This window comes from Echiichthys vipera (genome assembly GCF_963691815.1).
Source record: "Echiichthys vipera genome assembly, chromosome: 17".
NCBI lineage: Eukaryota > Metazoa > Chordata > Actinopteri > Perciformes > Trachinidae > Echiichthys > Echiichthys vipera.
In genome coordinates, this window is record NC_139842.1 from 2,176,941 (window position 1) to 2,199,682 (window position 22,742).

General features: G+C 44.8%; 1 protein-coding gene across 2 annotated transcripts in view; it reads right to left on the bottom strand.

Annotated features, from left to right (window-relative positions):
• Nucleotides 1-13,961, bottom strand: part of LOC310959448 (RNA binding protein fox-1 homolog 3-like) — a gene marked incomplete at both ends in the record, with an annotated part of 104,198 nt that extends 90,237 nt beyond the window's left edge. For both annotated transcript variants that reach the window (XM_083930796.1, XM_083930797.1), the window contains one exon: nucleotides 13,836-13,961. In XM_083930796.1, coding sequence (XP_083786922.1) covers nucleotides 13,836-13,961 — 126 coding nt within the window. The remainder of the gene's footprint in view (nucleotides 1-13,835) is intronic.
• Between the last annotated feature and the right edge of the window lie 8,781 nt (nucleotides 13,962-22,742).

The window sequence follows — 22,742 nt, forward strand, 5'->3', positions numbered from 1 at the left end:
GTTCACTAAGCATCTTGTTTATGGGCCCTGGGCCTGTAATTCTATAATTCATCCATGCATTGAACATGTTTCCTCTTTAGGGCGCGGCGATATGTCCAAAATCTTCTATACTGATTAATTTCACTTTATATCTTGATATTGATAGATTTCACTTATTTCTCCTGGAAATTAAATAATAAAAAATCCATATAAAATAAACACATGTTAAAGCATATTGTGTGTTCTCATGTGTAAATTTAACACATTAAATTAGTATTTTATCATTTAATGACGAACTTTAGTGATAAATAAATGTAACGTGTCGGGGATCAGGAGGTAAAGCGTCGTCCAAATGAACAGAAATATTGCTGTAACACAGTTAAGCTGCTTTTATGCATCACGACGGCAACAATATAGGATTATATATACATTTTTGTGTTATTTTGTCAATAGCCCTCCCCTCGTCTATCCTCTTCTGTCCGTATGTGAAGTCAGGGGTCATGTAATCCTGTTGATTTTCATGCCGTTGACCTGTGTTGTAAATAAAGTCTGATTGAACAAAACTGCGTTTCCCTCAGAACAATCAGATAAAAACATTTCCACAGACATTTGAACAAGACGACACTCGTGTATGTTGTAATGCTGACATGATTTTTCCATCTAAACACAATAAATCCAATAATATTGAGACAATACTGAATTATCCCTCACCCAGATTCTTCCTGACGTTGATAAAACTTCCGAAAACATTTATTTCAAAACATAATTGCTGCTGCAACTCATTGTTTTAGTTGACAGCACTGATTGCAGGACACCACTGCAGGTAAGTGAGGTGTGAATTCAGTTATGCATTGATTTTTGTAACACACACCCGTTCCTTCACCAACCGTCCACACAAACACACAGACACACAAATGCGGGAGCCCGCGGAGGCTGTAATCTGTAATTTGTAAGTTCCATTTGTTTTTAACACACACCAAAGCAGTGGTCCTGTGGGACCTAATAAAACCTCATAAGCACACGGAGAGGAAGCCCGAGGCGCTGCTCTTTCCCACAGATCTCACCTTGATAGATGATTTTAGAAAAACACAGAGGCGTGCTCCACTAACAAAGTGCTGGGAGAGAGAAAAAAGAAAAAGCAGGGATATTTAGACTCTCCATCAGAGGAGAGGGAAAGTGAGGAGGAAGAGGGGGAGGAGGAGGAGGAGGAGGAGGAGGAGGAGGCTGATTTGGGCTAAATTACATGAGCTTCTCTCCTTTCTTACAGATTATCCAGAGAAGCAGAGTAATCAGTGGGATACCTGTTTGGTCGCCCGGGAGGAAACAAGCCGGAGCTTTTTTCTCCCCTCCCCTGCTGTTCATGCAACACGGAGCCGAGATTAACTAAAAACGAAGGCCCCGTTTCTTATTTTGAAGTCCATCCCATAATCATTTGTCTCGCAGTGTTAAAGGGAGGAGCCGGTGGAGATGTGCTGGGAATCGTGGCCATTACTTTATATTAGTCTCTAAAAAGGAACGTGGCGTAACTGGCAATATCAGACCCCCAGCTCTGCCATCTAGAAATAATAATAATAATAATAAAAAGGCTCATTTAATTTGGAGAAACAAAAACAATTATGACTCCGGCTGGGTGGAGGTCATCCCCTCTCTGCGGCGGCACGTCTCCTCTCCGTCTCATCTCCGAATACCTGTAGACTTTTTTTTTTTTTTTATCAAGGAGAACTTGAAATCAATTTCAAGCCCCATTTAATTTTATACGCCCGGACATGCTGACCCACGACAGCACAGTTCAAATATCGATCTTCCTCAGCGGGTGACCCAGGGTGCCTTCTTAGCAGTCGAGCGCACTGTACAGATGCATCCTTTAAAAATTAAATAACGAGATCAAACACGCGGAGGAGGGGCCTCTTCGAAGGGGGAGAGAGAAGAACTCCCTCGAAGTTGGTTTCCATGCAACGCGCCCGCTGCTCCGATGAAGACGGATAACGACCTTTGGAAAAACAAAATTTCAGTGTTTGCCTGGAGATCTATTTGTCAGCAGCAGCAGCAGCAGTGTGACTCCTGGCAATGGAGGCAGGCTTACAGGAGCACAAGGAGAAGCGGTAATGTGCTTTGCTGTTCACCACTGCCATTAAGCCGCTGGTGATAAAAAGGTGCAGTGCTTTTAATGGCTTGTGATAGCTCCCCTCTCTTTTTTTTTTTTTGTGCGTTCACTTGTACGTCCGCTCTGTTAACTCGGCACACAGGGTAATACGTCTCATTTGAGAGAATCCCGCCGAGAGGAGAATGCTTGAAGGACAGTATGAGAGTGACACTACATTATAAACATACTAATCACAGCCGGCTAAGATACTGCAGTAAAGGAATAATTGGACTCAAGCTGCTCTGGCTGCTTAAGCATTTTAACGTGCCATTTGCAGAAATAGAAAAACCTCAGGACAGATTAAATTCTCAGGGGCTGAAAAAAAAAGCTTTCTCTGTCTCTATCTCCCTGTAACTGTATGCACGTGTGTATAAGTGTGTGTGATATATATAAAGACAGGGAGGTGTTGTGTCGTGCGTCTTGTCCCCCCCCTCCCTGCTCGCTCGCGGTCTCCGTTTGGCCTACAGGAGCAGTGAAGCGAGTGGCAGCGATGTGAGAACCAAGCTCACATCCCTGTAGCTGTATTAAAAGAAGGCCACTGCAATGCAGATTTGACAGCGGCGAGCGTCCACAGCGCTCTACAACCAGCAGCCTTCATCTGAACCTTTGTGGAGTCATGCATCACCCGACAGAGCGTCCCACCTCAGACCTTTACTGACCGAACGTGTGTCACCGTTTTCTAATCGTTGTTATTTAAAGGTTGAATATGAAGCATCTTTATTAAAAGCTATATATTTGTTTTTTTAAATAATACACCAAAATATATTTAGTCTGAATTGATATTTAAAATGTTTTTGACGGGTTTGACAATGACTTTCTGTCCCGTTGTGTTTCCATGGTAGCAGCCAATAGCGTCCGACGTTGCTGGTTGCCAGGGTTGTCTGTTGTTGGGTGCAGCTACTGTAGGCTGGCACTGGGTGAAATGGAGTTAGCCAATCCTGCAGCTGCTTGGGAGCCTCAGTGAAGGGGGCGTTCTTTGTCCCAGCAGCTGAGTGAGCGGAGACGGGCAACAACCAGAGTCACTATAGGCCGAGCATTCACTCCATGGACTGAGAGAAAGGAGAGGAACGCCATTCAAACGCACGCCCACATGGCTACGCTGCTCCTTGATGCTAACATCACTTTCATCTGCACTTAGCTGGAACGGCTAATGCTAACGGCTAACGCTAACTGTCAGTCAAACTCCTCTAATCCTTGTTTTGATGCTGTGATTTTCTGGAGGGGACGGGTTCAAACAGGCTCAAACTGACTCCGGTCTCCTGGAGCTACTGGGCCGGGTCTGACCAACCTGGCAACCCCACTGCTGGACTTCTTTTTTGTTGTTGCAACGACGATCTGGAGACGCTAGATCGAGCTGTTCTGCTCATTCTCCATATTCAACCTTTAATCAGCAGGATTAGTATTAAAGCAGCATGAAAATATTCCACTACAAAGTCCTGCAATGAAAATGTTTCTTAAGTATGGCGATTAGTTTCACGATCGACCGATGATTAGTTTGGTTTATAAAAGATAACGTCCCCAGATGTCGCGTTTTGTCCACAACGCAAAGACATTCAGTTCACTGAGGAGGAGCGTGAAGTAAAAGTGTGATCAGGAAAATGCACTTTAAGTATTAAAAGTCATATTTGTGCAGTAAAATGTTATACATCACGTCATTAGAGTACTATTAGTCATGCATTCATGTAAAAGCAGGATTTGACTGTATTGTCTTTATGGATTAATGTCTCTTCATCGTGTTATTGATTGTTTGGTTTGTATTAACAGTGAGAATAGTGAGTCACAGCGCCACGATAACCCACACAAGCACAAAGCGACGCCTTCACAGTGTTTGTTTGGGTACAAACATCAATATCATCACTCATACATTACAATTATTAACAATATTTAGTGGGAAAGGAGCAAACAGTCATATTTGATGTATTTGCATGAAAACTTACTATAGTTTATAATTATTTATGCACACAAATAGTGTTTGTGTGCAGGAATATTTGATGTTTAATGAGCTAACGCTGTCAGACAAATGCGTTGAGAGGGAATATAAAGTGGCATGAAAAGAAAAGACTCAAGTAAAGTACAAGCACCTCAAATCCTACTGAAGTACAGTGGTTGTAAGAGTAAATGTATCTGGTTCGATTCTACCCCTGTGCAGTTTTTCAGACATTTGTGGAGTAGTGACGCACAGGCGTTAAATCTATCCTCCCCACAGATGAGCAGGTAACACATCTCCTGTTGATTTCTTCTTTCTGTGCGACGAGCTGGAGGAAATGTTTGATTCAAAGCCTCATTAGAAATGTACTACTTTGTAAAACAGAACCAAAAACAGGTCTGTAATTGTTGTGAGGTGAGGACATGTGCGACTGCAGCTTTGTGTTCCAGAAGTGGAGTATATTAGCATCAGCGGCACAGGGAATGCTAATTCCCCGATGCTATAGGTCCAGAATAAAGACGGGAGCACTGCCGGCTAACGCTCAACATTAATGACCGCAGGATATTTAGCATTATTGGCAAAATGTAAATACACATTTATTGACGCGCTGCACAAAGCAGCACCACGTGTGTGTGTGCGTGTGTGTGTGTGTGTGTTTCTGTGTGCGTGTGTGTGTACGTGTGTGTGTGTGTGTGTGTGTGTGCAAAGCACCGTAAGCATCCACCTACAGATGACAAGAATCCCTCACAGGTAGACTAATAAATATACATATGTATGCATGTATCGATGATGTTTCTGACCGTCATCAAATCCCAAACCAGTGATTATCCACTAACAAGTAGGGTGTGTGTGTGTGTGTGTGTGAGTGTGTGTGTGTGTGTGAGTGTGTGTGTGCATGTGTGTGTGTGCAAAGCCCTGTAAGCATCCACGACAGATGACAAGAATCCCTCACAGGTAGACTAATAAATATACATATGTAAGCATGTATTGGACTGAGGGAATCGCACCTACGCCCCTTCACCACACCTCCCTCCGGACCTCACGGGTAAAGGCTCAACGAACAGTCGTTGATTGTGTTCCTGCAGCAGGACTCTTAAGCTCCCGTTTATCTTTACAGAATAAAACCAGTGATGTTCTGTATGTTTCTGACCGTCATCAAATCCCAAACCAGTGATTATCTACTAACAAGTAGGGTGTGTGTGTGTGTGTGTGTGTGTGTCACAGTCTGACATCTCCTCTGCTGTGTTAAAATCACCGTCCTGCTGACACAAACACTAGATGAGTGGCTTTTACTAAGTCAAACTTTATTTGCACTGTACGTTTAAAACAACCACAGTCGACCCAACACAATTCTCCCTCTGTGTGTGTGTGTGTGTGTGTGTGTGTGTGCATGTGTGAGTACTGTAAGCATCCACCTACAGATGACAAGAGTCCCTCACAGGCAGACTAATAAATATACATGTGTGAGCTGACATTAAAAAATACAGGCGGACCCTCAGTGGGAAACCTTTCTTGGTGCGTACATCCATCGCACTGTTTGTGCCATTCTTCTATACAGGGAACAAATTTAATTTTGCTCCATTTACCAAGGTCTAGTGGAGTAAGACGGTGGGTAGCCTTAAGAAACACACTCACACACACACACACACACACACACACACACACACACACACACACGCAGGAGTCAGCCTGACTGTGAAGCCTCTGTAAAGAACACGGCAGCACTCACTCACACACACACCGAATGAAATTTCAAAATAAACGACTGAGCTGTGATTTACAATTCTCCTCCGGGGCAGAGGGAAGTGAGAAAACATTTCAATCAGCCCCTCCGCCTCTGTTATGCCGCTATGAATCAGCTGTTTAAGGGACAAAACAGCTGAAGAGAAGGACTCCGAATGACTTCACACCAAAACATCGCGCACACACACACTGAGAGGTATATTCCAGAGCCCATGAAATTGGGTTTTAAGTTTTGTTTTTTTGTTGATTCGTGCCTGATTGAATCGGAGTGAATTGTGCTCGGCTAAATTGACTGAAAAACAACAAAGCCGCCACTGCTCTGTGATATAATGGCGATATTTCAAATACAGTGTTTACCTATTATGGCACAACAAAGAGAAATGGGATCACTGGTGAGAGCGGATGTAACAAACAGCTAAATCATCAGATCTGGGTTTCACTTGAAGTGGTTAAAGCAAACAAGGCGGGAGTTTTTCTAGAGTTATATCTTTGTTAACAATTACCCCCCAAACACACACACACACACACACACACACACACACACACACACACACACACACACACACACACACACACACACACACACACACACACACACACACACACACACACACACACACACACACACACACACACAGCAACAAAGTGTGTTCATCAATACACTTGGACTTCCTGTCTGAGGCAGAAGCTCATCTTAAAATAACACTCACAAAAGTATAGTTTCATATTAAAAAGGCTCCGTACAAATACTTCGTTACTGTACTTAAGTATAACTTTCAGGTAATTTGTACTTTTAGACGTATTTATTTTTCTGACAACTTTTTACTTTTACTCAGTAAATTTTTAACACGATTATCGTTACTTTCTACTCCTTACATTTTCTCAAAAAGGCTCGTTACTCTTAAAGACAAACAAAAACATTTCTTTCTTATGTTGCCGCTGTGATGTTTGCACGCCAGCCTGTAGCCTGCGTTTACAGGTTTTTCCCGTCGGCCATCTTGAGAGAGGCACGGCAGAGACACGGCTGTCTGTCCGTCAGTAAATCAGATTGATGATGTTCAGACCCAGGAGGGCTCAGCTATGATCCCAGAGCTTTGAAAACCTTCTTCTGTTGAAGTTGAACAAACAATTTTGTTACATTAGTTTCCCCGCCTTCAAATTAGACTCGCACAGAGGGACGGGGTGATGTGTAGAGATGAAGTTGGGGGTCTAGTATGTTTTATAGTAGTAGTGTTGTTGTCTGATGTGCAATTCAAACGGTTGATTAACAGTTGGACCTACCAGTATAATCTGTAACACCACAGTTTAGAAGCCAACCTTGGTCCAAAAGTGTGATCTGTGAACCTGACGTGCACGATACAAACGCCTACAGTCGACCACGGTAAAGTACATTAGGAAACATCTTGTGGTTATTAGGTTTGCAGTGAATCGTGCAATAGGATTTGGATTGATTTGTGCAATTTGGATCAGTACTTTCACTTTTACTTAAGTTGTTTTTTACACAGGTTTTTTTTTTACTTCTACTCGAGTAAAGAATTGGGCCACTTTTGCCATCTCTGGTCATTTATGACGACTGGAAACATTTGCTCTTAATCCCAAAGAAGTAAACGGTGCATTTGTCGGGGACTATTTTCAGCGGCGGATGAATCTACATTCGGTGCTCTGGTGCAAGCGAGCGAAGAAATCAAAACCGCTATCGTCTCCACATCTTCAGGCTTAAACGCTTCTCTTTTCACTGCACCTGGGCTGAGAAGATGATGGCATATTGGATTTCTTTTAAATGATTTAATGCACTTTTTGGAAGTTGATTTGCATGAAAAAATCAGCTAAATGAGATGTAATAATAGTCTAAAAGTATGTGTAAATGCTTAAAAAGTAGCTACAAATCACGACTGTACAGTTCAAATAGTAAGTTAACTCAAAGTAGTGAATATGCAGCTTTAATAGTTACATAAAAGTTAAAGTAAATTCTAGTAACAGTTGAAAAACTAATTAACAAAACTATGCTAATTTGTATAAAAACATACTGTAACTGTGTTGACCTTGGCGCCCCACCCCCACTAGGGGTCGCCATAGCGCAAGGCCTTCTTAAAGTCAAATAAAGTAAAAGAAAATTGCAATTTTTAAAAGTTTTGATTGTTCTTTAAGATATAAACCGGATCAGAGAGCAGTGAATAACCTTCCCTCATCCTACATTAGCAAAATACGCGGTTACAAAAAGCACCAGGGAGAAGAAATAATCCACAAATGAGAGAGAATTGTATTCAAAGTTCAAGGAAAGCTGGTTTCTACAGACTTCCTGCAGTTATTGCGTTCACTATTTGGGTTAATTGAACAGTTTATCAGTTGAATATGATGTGAAATATTCATCAAATATGCTACGATGGAGTCGAGCTCGAGACCTTGACTTTTGTTTCACTATTTATGTATTCATTGCTTTCTGTTGTTCTTACGCTGGTTGTTTTTAACGCACAGTGCAAATAAAGTTAAGTCAACTCAACGATAGAAGGGGGGGGGGGCTGATACATTAAAGGGATTTGAAAGAACGAACACGCCACACACACTCGGCCAGGTACACACACACACACACACACTCATGAGGATTACTGGCCATACGGAGGATTTGGATGTAACAGGGATGTAGTGGAAGGTAAACCCACCTAAACGCAGTTTGCTAACATTTGTACGTGTGCAAAGGAGCTCAGGAAGCTTTTCACAGCCTGACATACACATGTAAGGTATAAGTATATGTACAGTTGTCATTAGGGCTGCGACTGACTATTATTTTATGTTATTCAATAGTTGTTTGGTCTATGAAATGTGATGAAATGGTAAAAAATGTTCGAGAGGATGTCCTCAAATGTCGACAACTCAAAGATATTGAGTTCACTGTCACAGAGGAGGAAAGACACAGATCACAGTTTATTCTCTTTTAAGACGCTGGACTCAGAGATTTATGATATTCAACTATCAAAAATAGTTATAGTTGATATCTAATCGATTAATCAGCTATTCATATCAACTCTAACGCACATAAAAGAGGGTCGACTGTGGTTGTTTTAAACGTACAGTGCAAATAAAGTTTGACTTAGTAAAAGCCACTCATCTGGTGTTTGTGTCAGACTGTGACACACACACACACACACACACACACACCCTACTTGTTAGTGGATAATCACTGGTTTGGGATTTGATGACGATCAGAAACATACAGAACATCACCAGTTTTTATTCTGTAAAGATAAACGGGAGCTTAAGAGTCCTGCTGCAGGAACACAACCAACGACTGTGCGTTAAGCCTTTTCCCGTGAGGTCGGGAGGGAGGTGTGGTGGTGGGGCGTAGGTGCGATTCCCTCAGTCCAATTTGAAGCCCAACTAGGCCGCGGCTCATTTCTCAAACTCATCTCCCATGCACCCACGCGGGCCTAACAAGAGCCCATGTAGGGACAAAAACCTATTAGGCCTCCCCAGTTACAGACAGCATCTCCATTTACAGCTGTCAATAGTACAGCTTGGCCTACAATAATTATCCCCCAGGAAGGAGCCGTCTCTGCGCGGCTCGCATTAGTCCACCCCCCCCGAGACCGCCAACCTGAATCCTTTCGATATCTAAAGTCCCTGTGAATAGCGGCGCTTTGGGAGGCAGGATCAAGGCCTGAACCGAGGGGGAAGTGTGTCACGAGTATTCCCAGTCCTCTCTTCTCTCTGCAGCCCTTCGCCTTTAACCAGATGTATCAGTGTGTGTGTGTGTGAGGAGGGAGGGAGTAGCTTCCAGTACAGTCGTAGAAAGGAGATCAGCGTGAGTAGGAAGAAGAGGAGGAGGAGGAGGAGGCCACTGAAACCAGAGAGCCCGGGCAATTCCTTTCAGGATCCACCTACATAAAAGGATCGCCTCTTCTGGGTGACCTAACCATTTAGAACGATACCCAAGCCGTGTACAGTTAAGGGGGGAATTAAAAACAGCAACCGACCAGAGAAGCCACAAAAAAGGAAATCAATAGACGCAACAATAACAATAGACATCAGCGCGGTGGAATGCCATGATAGAAAATCCAATTACAAATCAAAAGGAAGGCAATTTGAGCAAACGGGAGATCTGGAGATAAGTCCGAGGCAAAGACGGAGAGAGAGATGTGACGTGAAGACAATAACAACCGCCGCTTTTTTCCCTCTTTAGACATAAGTAACACCCCGCTTCCCACCCAACAGCACCGTCTTAGATAATAGAGTTACATTTACGAGCGTTGCCATATGCCCACCCAGTGCCTGGTAAATAGAAAATCCATGAGATGCCATGTTTTTATGGCTCTGAAGACAGGTACTAACTACCATGAGCAAACCTGAGCTACCCCGTCAGCTTTCGGCTCGTGCCATAAATATATTTATACTTAAATACGCGGGCCTACAGCGGCGAGCATCGCATCCCGTAAAAAAAAAGCCTCCCTACACCGTAATTCATAACTCCCTCAATATCCAGCGCCATAACTCATGAAACGAGCCCCTACAATACAAATTGTCGGTAGAAGGAAAAGTGACATCATCCTGCGGAAGGATGGAGCCGGCACCCCATGTGGTGGTGAAAGTCTCCTCCTGTCGAGGAGAGGGACGGCCCTTCAGCGACGGTGTGATACCGCCACTTTTTTTTTTTTGGTAATCAGAAGCCCACAGTTCTCCCACCACACCGCGGGGAGTCTCTCCTTGTGTTAATGAAAACAAACATTTAGCGGGGATTTATATGCGCCGCAGCCGACTACAAAGAGCATCAAAGCAAACTGCCTGGGAACACACACCCAAACACTGCTGCACACAAATAAAGGCAAGGTATGCTTCACTAATCTTTTATGTAATAAACTCCTGTCTTCCTGTGATACCATGCAGCGCCATGTTCACACATAATAAGCATAGCTGTTCCGAGCTCAACTTAATACAGTGTCTTATTTGAAATGCAAACAAACTGTGAGGCAGAGGCTATCACCTCAATCTATCCCCCTCTGTTCTCTGGCTGTCATCTCCCACGAGCCGATGCTGCAGCCTTGCACTGTGGCGAAGGGGAGGAAGCACCGTGGTAGTTTGTGTGTGCGTGTGGGGGGAGCATCCTACAGAGGGTGGGTGATGTGGTGAGGGGGAGACGCTGGCCACAGTGCGATTCAGAGGGTTGTTCCCCCTCACAGCGCTGCAGGGCGAGGATTTACCGCAAAGGGGGGGAAAAAAGAAAAGAACAAAAGCTGCTGATACATTAAAGGGATTTGAAACAAAAAGGGGATGCTTCATGAAAATAGCACACAGGAAGTTTCCATTTCAGCTCCGTCTTGGACTTTTAGAGGAACCTACTGTGGACGTGAACACACACAAACACACACACACTCGGCCAGGTACACACACAAACACACACACTCATGAGGATTACTGGCCATACGGAGGATTTGGATGTAACAGGGATGTAGTGGAAGGTAAACCCACCTAAACGCAGTTTGCTAACATTTGTACGTGTGCAAAGGAGCTCAGGAAGCTCCTTTACGTTTAAAACAACCACAGTCGACCCTCTTTTATGTGCGTTAGAGTTGATATGAATAGCTGATTAATCGATTAGATATCAACTATAACTATTTTTGATAGTTGAATATCATAAATCTCTGAGTCCAGCGTCTTAAAAGAGAATAAACTGTGATCTGTGTCTTTCCTCCTCTCTGACAGTGAACTCAAAGGAGCTCAGGAAGCTTTTCACAGCGTGACATACACATGTAAGGTATAAGTATATGTACAGTTGTCATTAGGGCTGCGACTGACTGTTATTGGTCTATGAAATGTGATGAAATGGTAAAAAATGTTCAAGAGGATGTCCTCAAATGTCAACAACTCAAAGATATTGAGTTCACTGTCACAGAGGAGGAAAGACACAGATCACAGTTTATTCTCTTTTAAGACGCTGGACTCAGAGATTTATGATATTCAACTATCAAAAATAGTTATAGTTGATATCTAATAGATTAATCAACTATTCATATCAACTCTAACGAACATAAAAGAGGGAGAATTGTCCATGTAAGTGCTGATCTGGGACACCGTCTTAATTATGAACGCGTCCTCACGTGGACAACAAGAGCCAGGACCCTTTTTGTTTGACAGCAGAGAATTTGTTGCCAAAATAGTTGGCAACTAATCAATTATTCGATTAATCGCTGCAGCTCTGGTCGTCATCAAAATGCAAACTATTAAAATGTTCATTTCATCTGAAAATCATTACCATTTGCAGACGATCCACCGCTTTTTAATTCTTTTAGCATTTGTTTTTTTTATATGACAGTCAGAGTTCATGGAGGTTGCCTTGGCTCCTCTTCAGTGTGTGTTTTGGTGGCACCTGGTCGTCCACATGCCTCCCCCTTCATCCCCTGGCTGGCCGGCGGGGTGTGCTCATTTTTTTTTGGACAGATGGGTGGGAGGGGGGTGAGGGACCATTACCATGATGGTGGGGGAGAAAAGGGGGGGGGGGAGATTCAAAATGAGAATCGCGAGGCAGCCTCACTGTTATTTCCCCCTCAACGACTGCAGTAACACACACTGTTTACGGCAAGACATGCAGCTGGTAGTAAAAACTGAATTGGACGCTCGACCCCCTCCCTCTGACACCTCCCCGTCATCCCATCACTGACAGCACTCCCGTCCCCACGACTGGCTGAATTAAAACACGTGAATAATTCAGCAGATAGACAGGCACACGGGCTCTTAAGAGTCACCTTGTTGTTGATTTTTTCACCTCCCTTCAGAAAATTGCAGTCTTCAGGTTTCACAAAACAAGGGGATCAGTGACAGAATCAATTTCCAAAGGAGGAGGACCAAAAAAAAAAGGAAAAGAAAAGGAAAATCAATGTCAATTTGCAGAGATATATAATTATTCAAAGTGTTGTCACTCGGTGGTGATCACCATTAGAAAAATGAAGGGGTGTGGGAGAGTGAAGCGCTCGCTGTGGCCTTTTGATGGATTGAGACAAGTTTTTAGTGTAATTTCACGAGTCTGAATAAGTAGTGTGTGTGTGTGTGTGTGTGTGTGTTGAGTAATTCAAAGGATTTAATGTATGTTTACCATTTAAAATATGCTTAAAATGAAAGGGATGTTCTGACAACGATGAGCCTAAAAACAGTAGAGATGAGGAGGCCGAGAAAAAGAAATCTCCCACGGTGTTTTATTCGTCTTCACATCCTAAAACTAAAAATCATTCAAACTAGAGACGAATGTATTCCTTAATATCAAATGCCAGCAGTGTTTTTAATAATAGCATTAATACCGGAGGCCTCGCAGCTCAACTTCCACATTTTAAGGGTTGAAATTAAAATGTGTGTTGTTGTTGTTTTATTTTAAATCAGCTGAATATTTTTGCACGTCGAGCAGATGCAGGTTGGGGTCAGATCAGGTGAAGCGTTCACAATTTAGGCACTGCACACGCACACACACGAGGGGGGGGGCTCTATGACTCTACAACACACAGCTGAAGGAAAAGTTGACATCCGCATGCGCTGAAAAAGTCAAGAAGAGGAATTTTCTAACTGTAAAGATGCGGCCGCAGCAGAGAAGCGATTGGGGACGGAAGAGCACAACAAACTGAGCAGAAGCATTTCCGATCACACACCGAGGCGAGAAGGTACACAAACACTGCATGACCCCCGTCGTCACGCTAACCGCTAATTCACTGCTTTATTTCACTCGGAGAGCGGGGGAGGGAGAGAGGGAGGGAGAGGAGAGACAAGGAAATGAAGAACAGGATGGTTGAGAGGATAGAATTAAAGGGGTGATCCCCATCCTCCCCCCTTCACCTCCCTATTTCTCTCCCACAAAAGCAGGGTGAGGGTCAAGGGTTAGAGGGGGGCGAAAGTACTCGGGGGTAACAACACAAAGAGTGAGCGATGCTATCACGTGCATCCGCGGAGCGCGCGGAGGAATGAAAGGCGAGGATGGAGAGCGAGGGAGAGGAGAGGGAGAGAGAGAGAGGGACTGAGAGAGGGAGAGAGCGAGGGCAACGAAAAAAGCGAAGCTTCATTCAGTCTTACCTCGGGCAGGTAGAGGAAGGCAGGGGGACACTGGAGCGAGTGTGGTAGCATCCCGGAGCTGGAGAGCAGCAGGCAGCCGGAGTTGGCCATGGAGCTCAGCGTGGGGTGACGGGACGCTTTGCGCATTTAGCAGGGAGATCCTTTCGCTCTACTCTCTCTCTCGCTCTCTCTCTGGCTCGCTTGCTCTCTCTCTCTCTCTCTCTCTTCGGATCACTTCCTTTCTTCTGCCTCCTCTTGCCTTTTAAATTTCCCCTTTGCTTGGCTTTTGTGTCTCTATTGAAGATGTTGCAGGGAGGCGAGCGGCGCGCAGACAATGTGCATGTTCCACCTTTATCACTATTGCTCTCTCTTTCTCTCTCTCTCTCTCACTCACTCTCTCTCTCTCTCTCTCTCACTATCCCTGGCGCGACTCTGTTTACTTTGAGCGCGATAAAAGCCAACATAAGCATTCAGACACAGAAGGGGAGGTTCTGTGCAAGCCGGGGAGGAGGAGGAGGAGGACGAGGACGAGGAGGAGGAGGGGTTGTCGAGCCGACAGGGGGTTGGGTAGGTTAGGGTGGGGTTATAAAAGTGGTGGTGGTGGTAGCATTGAGGGAGGGGGTTACTGATGAAGTCCCCGATGGATTCATACATCAAACAGGGCTGGCTGAATAACAGAGGGGATGTGAATGACATTAGAACAGCTGATCCTGGGCATTAGCACCTCGTGGGACACTGCATGCTGCCTTTTAATTGCGGCCCCCCCACACCGCAAACACACACATATAAACACGCACACCCCCTTGGTGGCCAACACCACCTTCCTCTCATCCGCCTCTCAAGGACACATACTGTAGCATGTATAGCAGACATTTCTGGGAAGTACGGGGAAAAGGCATTAGAACAAAACAGGCTGTTATCGGGCCATAAGTGACATCCTTCTTCATCTGCTCGTGCGACTGAGCCTTTAAGATGCACCCAGCCAAGCATGGAGCACGCTCAACAGCACACGCAAAACAACTCAGAGCGTTTCTTTGAATGTATCTTTTTGAGTCATTCTGTCTGATACTGCTTTATGAGAAAGTAGACAAAGAGAACAAGAGCACAAGATGGAGTTGTTACATCATAGGTGCCAGTTGGGTATGGGGGGGGGGGGGGGTGTAGAAAATGCAAGAAATCTGTCTTAACCAACACAACAATAGCTTTAAAACCCTGACGTCTTGGAACAAGGGCCATTGCCTGGGTTCGACAAGGTGTGATTACTCTAGATCTTGTAGTTTATCTTCATACAAGCAAGTCCGGACCATTCATATTTATAAATCCAGAAGTCTAAGGGCTCAACCATCTCTATACCATCTCTACAATACACAAGCTGTCTTCAGATCTGTGAGCATGATGCTATTGCACGCCACCACGGAGCGCCTGGAGGAATCAAAGGCATAGATGGAGAGTGATTGCGAGGGTGCCAGTCAAAAGATCCAACTTGGTCCTTACAAGATGATTTCTATCTTTTTTGGGGGTGTTTTTTATTTCCCAAAACGATTCAAAAGGGTCTTGTGTTGTGCTCGTCAGCGGCTGTTTCCCTGCTTGGAAAGACAATCAGAGCTCTTAAGGCAGGATTAAGAGGACGGATGTTATCTTCCTGCGCCAGAGCCAGAATAATGGCAACAGAAAATTGCCTCAAAAAAGGTGATAAGTACGGATGAGGTTGATACAAGCTGTTGTAAATCAACTTAGAGTTTGAATGTGCTTCTGCAGGCTGGATGTAAACACATGGAAGTCGTCCAGTAAGATGCATTTGTATAATTCTTTGGGTTAACCAATCAGCTTACTTGATACTCCGCTTTGCCCTTTGTGTTGTTGAACACCCTGCACTGCAAAAACCTTTTACACGCGTCTTTCAGGAACCATAATTCCAGATTTTCTTTCACTGACCACAACCCCTGTGTCCACTGACAACGACCAACCCCACCTCTTCCCAACTCGATCCTATACGGCCGTTTCGTCAGGACCCTCTGGTGTCACTTGTCAATGCTCTGCGTAGCCCTGCACATCAAATATGTGGCAATCCTAGTCGTTTCTAAATGAGGGCAAGGGTTCATTTTGTGAATCGACACAAAATGACATGGTTAGATTAAGGCAACCAAAACCACTTTGTTAGGGTTGGGAAAATAAACAAGGAATTTGTAATTAAATTACAGTGATGCAGGGAACATGAGTGGTACATGAACCTCCTGAGTTAAAGTCCAGTGTTTGTTTGACCCGTCCGTCACGCCAACCGGCCCCCAACTGTGACACCGCTCGAGTGAGAACAGGATGCAATGATATAGACGTGACAGATTGTAGGGATTACTACGGCTGCCCCCTGAAAGTCAAAGATTCGAATCATTGTTCGGAAAACAGTCGTCAGGATATCTTTAGGTCGAGCGGTCAGGCCTTTTGTACTCGCTGCAGAGAGACTTGCTGTCTTTTGTTTGATATCTAGTGTCAGCTAAAAATGTTGCACTTTTCTGATCTGTCATTTGCGTAGTTAGCAAGTATTGGCACAAAGGGTTAACTTGGCTTGTTTACCACATTATCCCTGAACGTCCCGCTCAACCCCGTTCTCGCAGGTCAACGGAGAATCGCTTGATAGTCTATATAAAAAGATAAGAAACAAATAGTTGCATATTTGTACTGAACAGCCAAATTGAAGTCAAGCACAGCCCTGGGGGCTACTGAAACATTTCCCTGACTTTCTGCAAGTACATTACCTGAAGTCTCACCTTCTAAGTTTGGTGCTTTGGCCACGCTGACAGTAATATTAGGCTCCAGCTGTGGGAGACACAACACGACCACAGAGGAGAATTAACTCCCTCTGGGATGCTTCCTCTGCAGATTAAGCAATTCCAAGCAGGCAGCAGGGGGACGGCTTACCCGTACTTATACATTCATACTTGTACTTCATGAACGAAACATCAGTAACTTGAATAAAACGCTCACCTCTATTAGCAGCCATCTTTATTTTCAGTATGCTGCCTCATTCCTGGATAATTGGCCTGATTGTTTGATGCAAAGATCAGTCGTCGAATGTGTGACGTGGTTTCCGCTCAATGCTTTGGCGTCGCCTGCTGAAGACGGGGATCCATTTCTCTGACTCCCCTCTATGTGTTTTTCTGTCTCTCGCTCTTTTGCTCTCCATTTTTCTCTCCAGACCTGTCTGTCTGTCTGTCTGTCTCACTCAGTTAATAATTCAAATGAGCACTGCCAGATCACTCCCTTCAAAGGGAGTTGCTGGGATGTTTCAACGGTGCCTTTTCTTTTTGTCATGTGAAATCAAAGCCCTCAAATGCAGTAGAGATATCCTCAGTTAACTCCCCGCACGGCTGTTCTGCCAATTAAAGAAAGATCAACAGACGCTGTGAACGGCTCACTGTTGATCACCAAAAGCAGAGGAAAAAAAAAAAAAGTGATCTTAATCATTATCATCCTCATTTTTGTCACTGTCGCTCTTTGTCTTCCTCACGGCACAATCACCACATTGCTGTGGCAGCCCCGTAATAATCAGCATAATCATTATTACCACAATCACCATCATCATCACGGGCACTGTCAACTCTGTCACGTCTTCTCAGCCTGTGTTGTTGGCCCGTTATAGAACAGGATTAACCCCCCCGGAGGATTTACAGAGTCTGCATGTGTGTGTGGGTGTGTGTGTGGATTTGTGCAGGTGTGCATCTGCGCGTCTTGTGTCGAGTCCCGACTCTGAGATTCAGCTGATCAAAAGCATTACAAGATTTTTAAATCCGGTTTTAATCTCCTCTCAAAAAAAAACATCCGCCTTTGTGTATGAGACACAGCTTTGGCGTGACAGAAGATATGGAGTGGTTTGTCTTTGGAGCCGGTGTTATTTTAATGTTCTCCTTACCGAAAAAAAAAAAAACACAAAAAAGGTGGAAAGCAGCAGTTCTTGCAGTAAAAAGCCATCACATGCACCGGGAGCTCAGTCAGCAATAATCAAAGGCGAAGCAAGCGGAGACTAATGGGGCCCAAACGATTGGCGGCACATTCCTGTTCTCCACTGTTTATCGTATGACCGCTGATCGATACGGCCCACTCGCACTAATCTTCATAAGAGATGACTGTTTATTTCCCTTAACTCTCCCCACTCTGACAGTGGAGGAGGAAGTACCCAGGTCCTCTCCTTAAGTAAGACGAGCAATAACACAGTGAAGAGCAGGGACGTCAAAGTCAAATACATCAGAGGGCCAAAAAAACAAATTTGCTACAAGCCGAGGGCCGGACTGGTTCAATGTTTATTAAAACATATTAAAATGATGCATATAACCTGTTGAACCAAGACCTAACACAGTGTACCGTATTTTATTTAATGATTAAATTAATAATCACATATGTTTGTACGGCTCTGTCAGTGATTTTCCAACAGGCTCACAGACAAAAACAAACTTGTCCTGTACATTAAATGAATAAAGCAAGATTTTCTTATGACTTTAGTTATTTCAAGGAAAACATTTCCAACAGGCAAACAGCAAAAAATAAAATGTCCTTCAAAAATAAAACATGTTCCTTAATATCAAGATAAACACGCACAGCTGTGTGAACATGTGCTCTGCCTCCCACCGAGCTTCAAACACCCTGTTCTCATCGTCCACCTTCCTTTAGCCATTATTGGGGGGGGGGGGGGGGGGCACTTGCGGCGCTTCAGTGAGTTTGCGGGCTACAGTTGCATTGTGGGTAATGTAGTTTTGGTGCGTGAAACACACCAGCAGGCGGCTGTGGCGTGCGGGCCGGTTCTAATGCTAATCAAATATCATCCAGGGGGCCAAGATCATTCATTTGCGGGCCGGATCTGACCCCCGGGCCTTGACTTTGACACTCATGGTGTAAAGTAATCTATTAAAGCCAAAGTGCTGCATTGAAAACAGTTCTTCTTCTTCTTCTGTGTGAAGTAATTATCAGCAAAATGCAGTTATGAGCATCAAAAGTAGTTTTATAAAGAAGAGGTGGAGCTAGTTTTCACTTCAATTGATCAAAATATTTAATCATAATTGATCGCGGGTGACACGGTTAGCACTGTCGCCTCACAGCAAGAGGGTTCTTGGTTCGAGTCCTGGCTGGGGCCCTTCTGTGTGGTTCTGTTCTCACCGTGTCTGCGTGGGTTTTCTCCGGGTTCTCCGGTTTCCTCCCACAGTCCAAAGACGTGCAGGTGTTCGGTTCATTGATGACTCTAAATCACCCGTAGGTGTGAATGGTTGTCTGTCTCTGTTCGTCTCTATGTGTCCTGTGATAGACTGGCGTCCTGTCCAGGGTGGACCCCGCCTCACGCCCGATGTCAGCTTGGATCGGCTTCAGCCCCCCGCGACCCCGACAGGGACAAGCGGTTGAAGATGAATGAAGATGAAGATAATTAATGGCATGATTATCCACAGTTAACTACAGATGCTAAATAAATTTCCGTCTTGATCTGACAATAAAGTATCATCATCTTAAGGTGTCGTGAAAGGCTCCCTCAAATAAAATGTAGTATTATAATTTTTTATTATCGTCCTCACTTGTCATCTTGTTGTCATCCTGTTGTCATTGTTTATCAGCCTTTATTAAAAATGTTTCACTCAACTGTTCAATCAGATTTCACTTCCAAAGGATGTTTTCCATGTAACAGTGGCGAAATATGGAAACTATCTTTTTTTAAGTTAGGCTTCTTATTTCCCAAAAGTGTAGAAATTGAAATAAATTAAGTCTCAAATGACAGAAATCAGGCTGTGAAATGCCCAAATGTGAGTTGGTTTTTAAAGAATATCAGAAAGTAAAGTACCCCTGGGTCACTGAACCCCTCCAAATTCCCCTAAAAATCCTGAGGACATGACCTTGGTGTCCTCACTTGTAGTAACGGCCCTGGTTTTAATTCATTAGTAACTACAGCTGTGAGAACAGTATTTTCTTCTGAAATGAAATGGAATAAGAGTACGACACAGCAGATAGTGGAGATACTGTAGTAAATGTGCACTGTGTCCATGCATGTGCACTGTGCACAGTGCACATGCATGGACACAGGTCCTCCATCAGGAGTAGAGCCTGAAATGTCTTTTTAAATCTGACCCAAGCTTTGGGCTGGAGCCCCAAATTTTTATGATTTTATATCCAATATATCCATGTTCATTCATTCATTCTTCTTCAACCGCTTGTGCCTGTTGGTGTCACTGGGGGGCTGGAGCCGATCCCAGCTGACATCGGGCGTGAGGCGGGGTCCACCCTGGACAGGACGCCAGTCTATCACAGGACACATAGAGACGAACAGAGACAGACAACCATTCACACCTACGGGTGATTTAGAGTCATCAATGAACCGAACACCTGCACGTCTTTGGACTGTGGGAGGAAACCGGAGAACCCGGAGAAAACCCACGCAGACACGGGGAAAACATGCAAACTCCCGCCCCAGCTGGGATGTGAACCTGGAACCTTCTCGCTGTGAGGTGACAGTGCTAACCACTACACCACTGTGTGTAAGTTTAATGGATATCCAGGAAATCTCTGCAGACCGGACCCGATTCAAGCCAGAGAGAGTTTTTAGAAATTACAGCCCGAATTCGTTAGGGGTCAGGTCAGGCCCAATCTGGCTGTTAAGTCAGACGTAACACCCTTTCAGAATACAATTTCTGGGTCCAGACGCTCCGTTGAAACAAAACAGACAACAACAGCCGAACATGTGAACAATTGCGATAACCTCTTTTGTCGGTTAGACGTCTTTTTCATTGATAAGAAAGAGGTAAAATGACAATTACGTTGTTTTTTTAAAAACTGAGATCTGTTCAAACAACGGGGTACCGCAGCGTTTTAGAGACACAAGGCTTAGACCGGCTTGGACCCAAAAATCATATCTTGAAAGGATGTAACGTCACGCCTTAACAGCCTGATAGGGTTCAAGAAGAGAATCAAAGCTCTGATCAGGAAGTCCACCAGAGCCTGAACAACACAGATGCATCAGAATGTGGATTATGAAATATTATGCACAGACCCAAACTTTTTATGAAAGTAAATATGGTCAGATTCTCCATTAGTCAAAGTGTGGAGTATAATTAGTCCATCTGAGCCACTGATGTGATCAACTGAGTTGTAAAGGAGATTGTAGAGTCCACCCCCCTAACCCCACTGGACACACCACCGAGACCTCTGGAGACGCACTCCGAAGAAAACAAAGTGTTGGTGCTGGTGGATTTTCGTTGAGAAGCAGCGAGGCCTTTGGAGGGGCACCTTTGAAGTGCCCCTCTGACAGGCTTCCTCATTATCTGGCATCTCCAGAGTGCCAGCCAACCCCGCTGCAGAAGAGGGGGCACGAGGACGCCTCGATCAGCCAGCCCCGGAGGTACTCAGAGAGGGGAGGGTTGTGCTCTCGCTAAAGGTCCGCTGATTATATCTCAGGCCCAGAGCTTCAGGGATCCCCACTAATTAAAGGTTGTGTCATATCTGTTAGAGATAACAAACCTATGTAGCTCATCTTCTTTCTTTTTTTTTTTAAACCAGCCGAGTCAATTTAACAGACTTCCCCCTCCTCCCCGCCAATATCTGCGGTATCATGTCAGGTTGCAGGCTTGGTTTGTATTCAAGGCTGACCAGATTTCTGCACCCAGAGGAAAGGGCTCCTGTTTAACCTGCCCTCACCCATCTCAGCGTGCCAGCGGTGTTGTGGAGGCATCAGGGATCCTTTGTCTAGAGGCATAATTAAAGCTCTTGTTCATTATTTCTTCACTTTGAGCACAGATCTGAGTAATTAGGAGGCAGTGGCACAGGGGGGTGGGGTTGGGGTTTCTCATGGAAGCACATATACATACGAAGAACAATCACACATGCCTGCACTTAAAAAACACACAGAAGAAACACACACACGCACATACACACACACAGCACTTCCATCTCAGCACCAAATGAGCTGCATTCATCTGCCACCTATCTTTGGATGCCAATATCTGGCTCCTAGTGAAGTATGCCTTTTCTTCACTCAAAGCTGTCTTGCACTAATGCATTGATTAAAAATCTTTGATTAAACGGACAGTTAAGAGAGGGAACTGCAAGAGCGATCTGTGATCCACGCCTCGATTGGACGCTGGGGTAGGATGTGAGGGCCCCTTGGTTTTGCTGCGTTTGGAGCTGAGGCAGTCGCTTCCGTAATGGATTTTGAAACAGAGCTTGGCTTTTATATGGTGTCATTCATCCTCATATGTTTTCGCCTGCCGCGTCTCACAATCACTGCTTCTTTATGGCAAACTAATGCACCGGGTGCTAAGATCAGCAGGTTGGCTCTGGCCATCGCTCACACAGCTGCGGTCAGATATTAGGACGTTTCAAATGCTTCCACTGGAGCAGGCAGAGCAGAAACCGAGAGGTACTGACTCTGCCTCCCACACCGCCATACATCAACCCTCCACGTCTACACACATACACACACACACACACACACCGAGCCACTGCTTCTCCTGCCGCTTTGACGAGGAAGGGGGGGTGATGGAGCTTTATGGCTGCGGACAGAAGATGTCAATACATCGAGCGTTCTACCTCCCTCTTATCCAAAGGTCTGGTTTGCTCGCGGCTACAAAGCGCCAAGGCCGGCGGCTGTGTGATAGTCCTCGGCGGTGGGGTGGAGGACAGAGAGCGGTTTTGTCCAGGCAGGGTGGGAGACAACCAACGGGGGCGATGACTCACGCCCCGTTAGCCCTCTAGGCCGAGAGAGGCTATGATAGAGAGAGAGCTGACAGGGCAGAGGGACGGCCAAGCATGGAAATCACATCAGATCAATGATGAAAAATTCAGTGGCGGCAAGACGCTCTTGGGGACGACGTCACGTGGTGCATGTAAGCGTGTGACTACTGAATGTACATGGAGAGGCTAATGTGTCAGCCAGCAAATTTGCAGTCGCCCATTTTGTCTCCA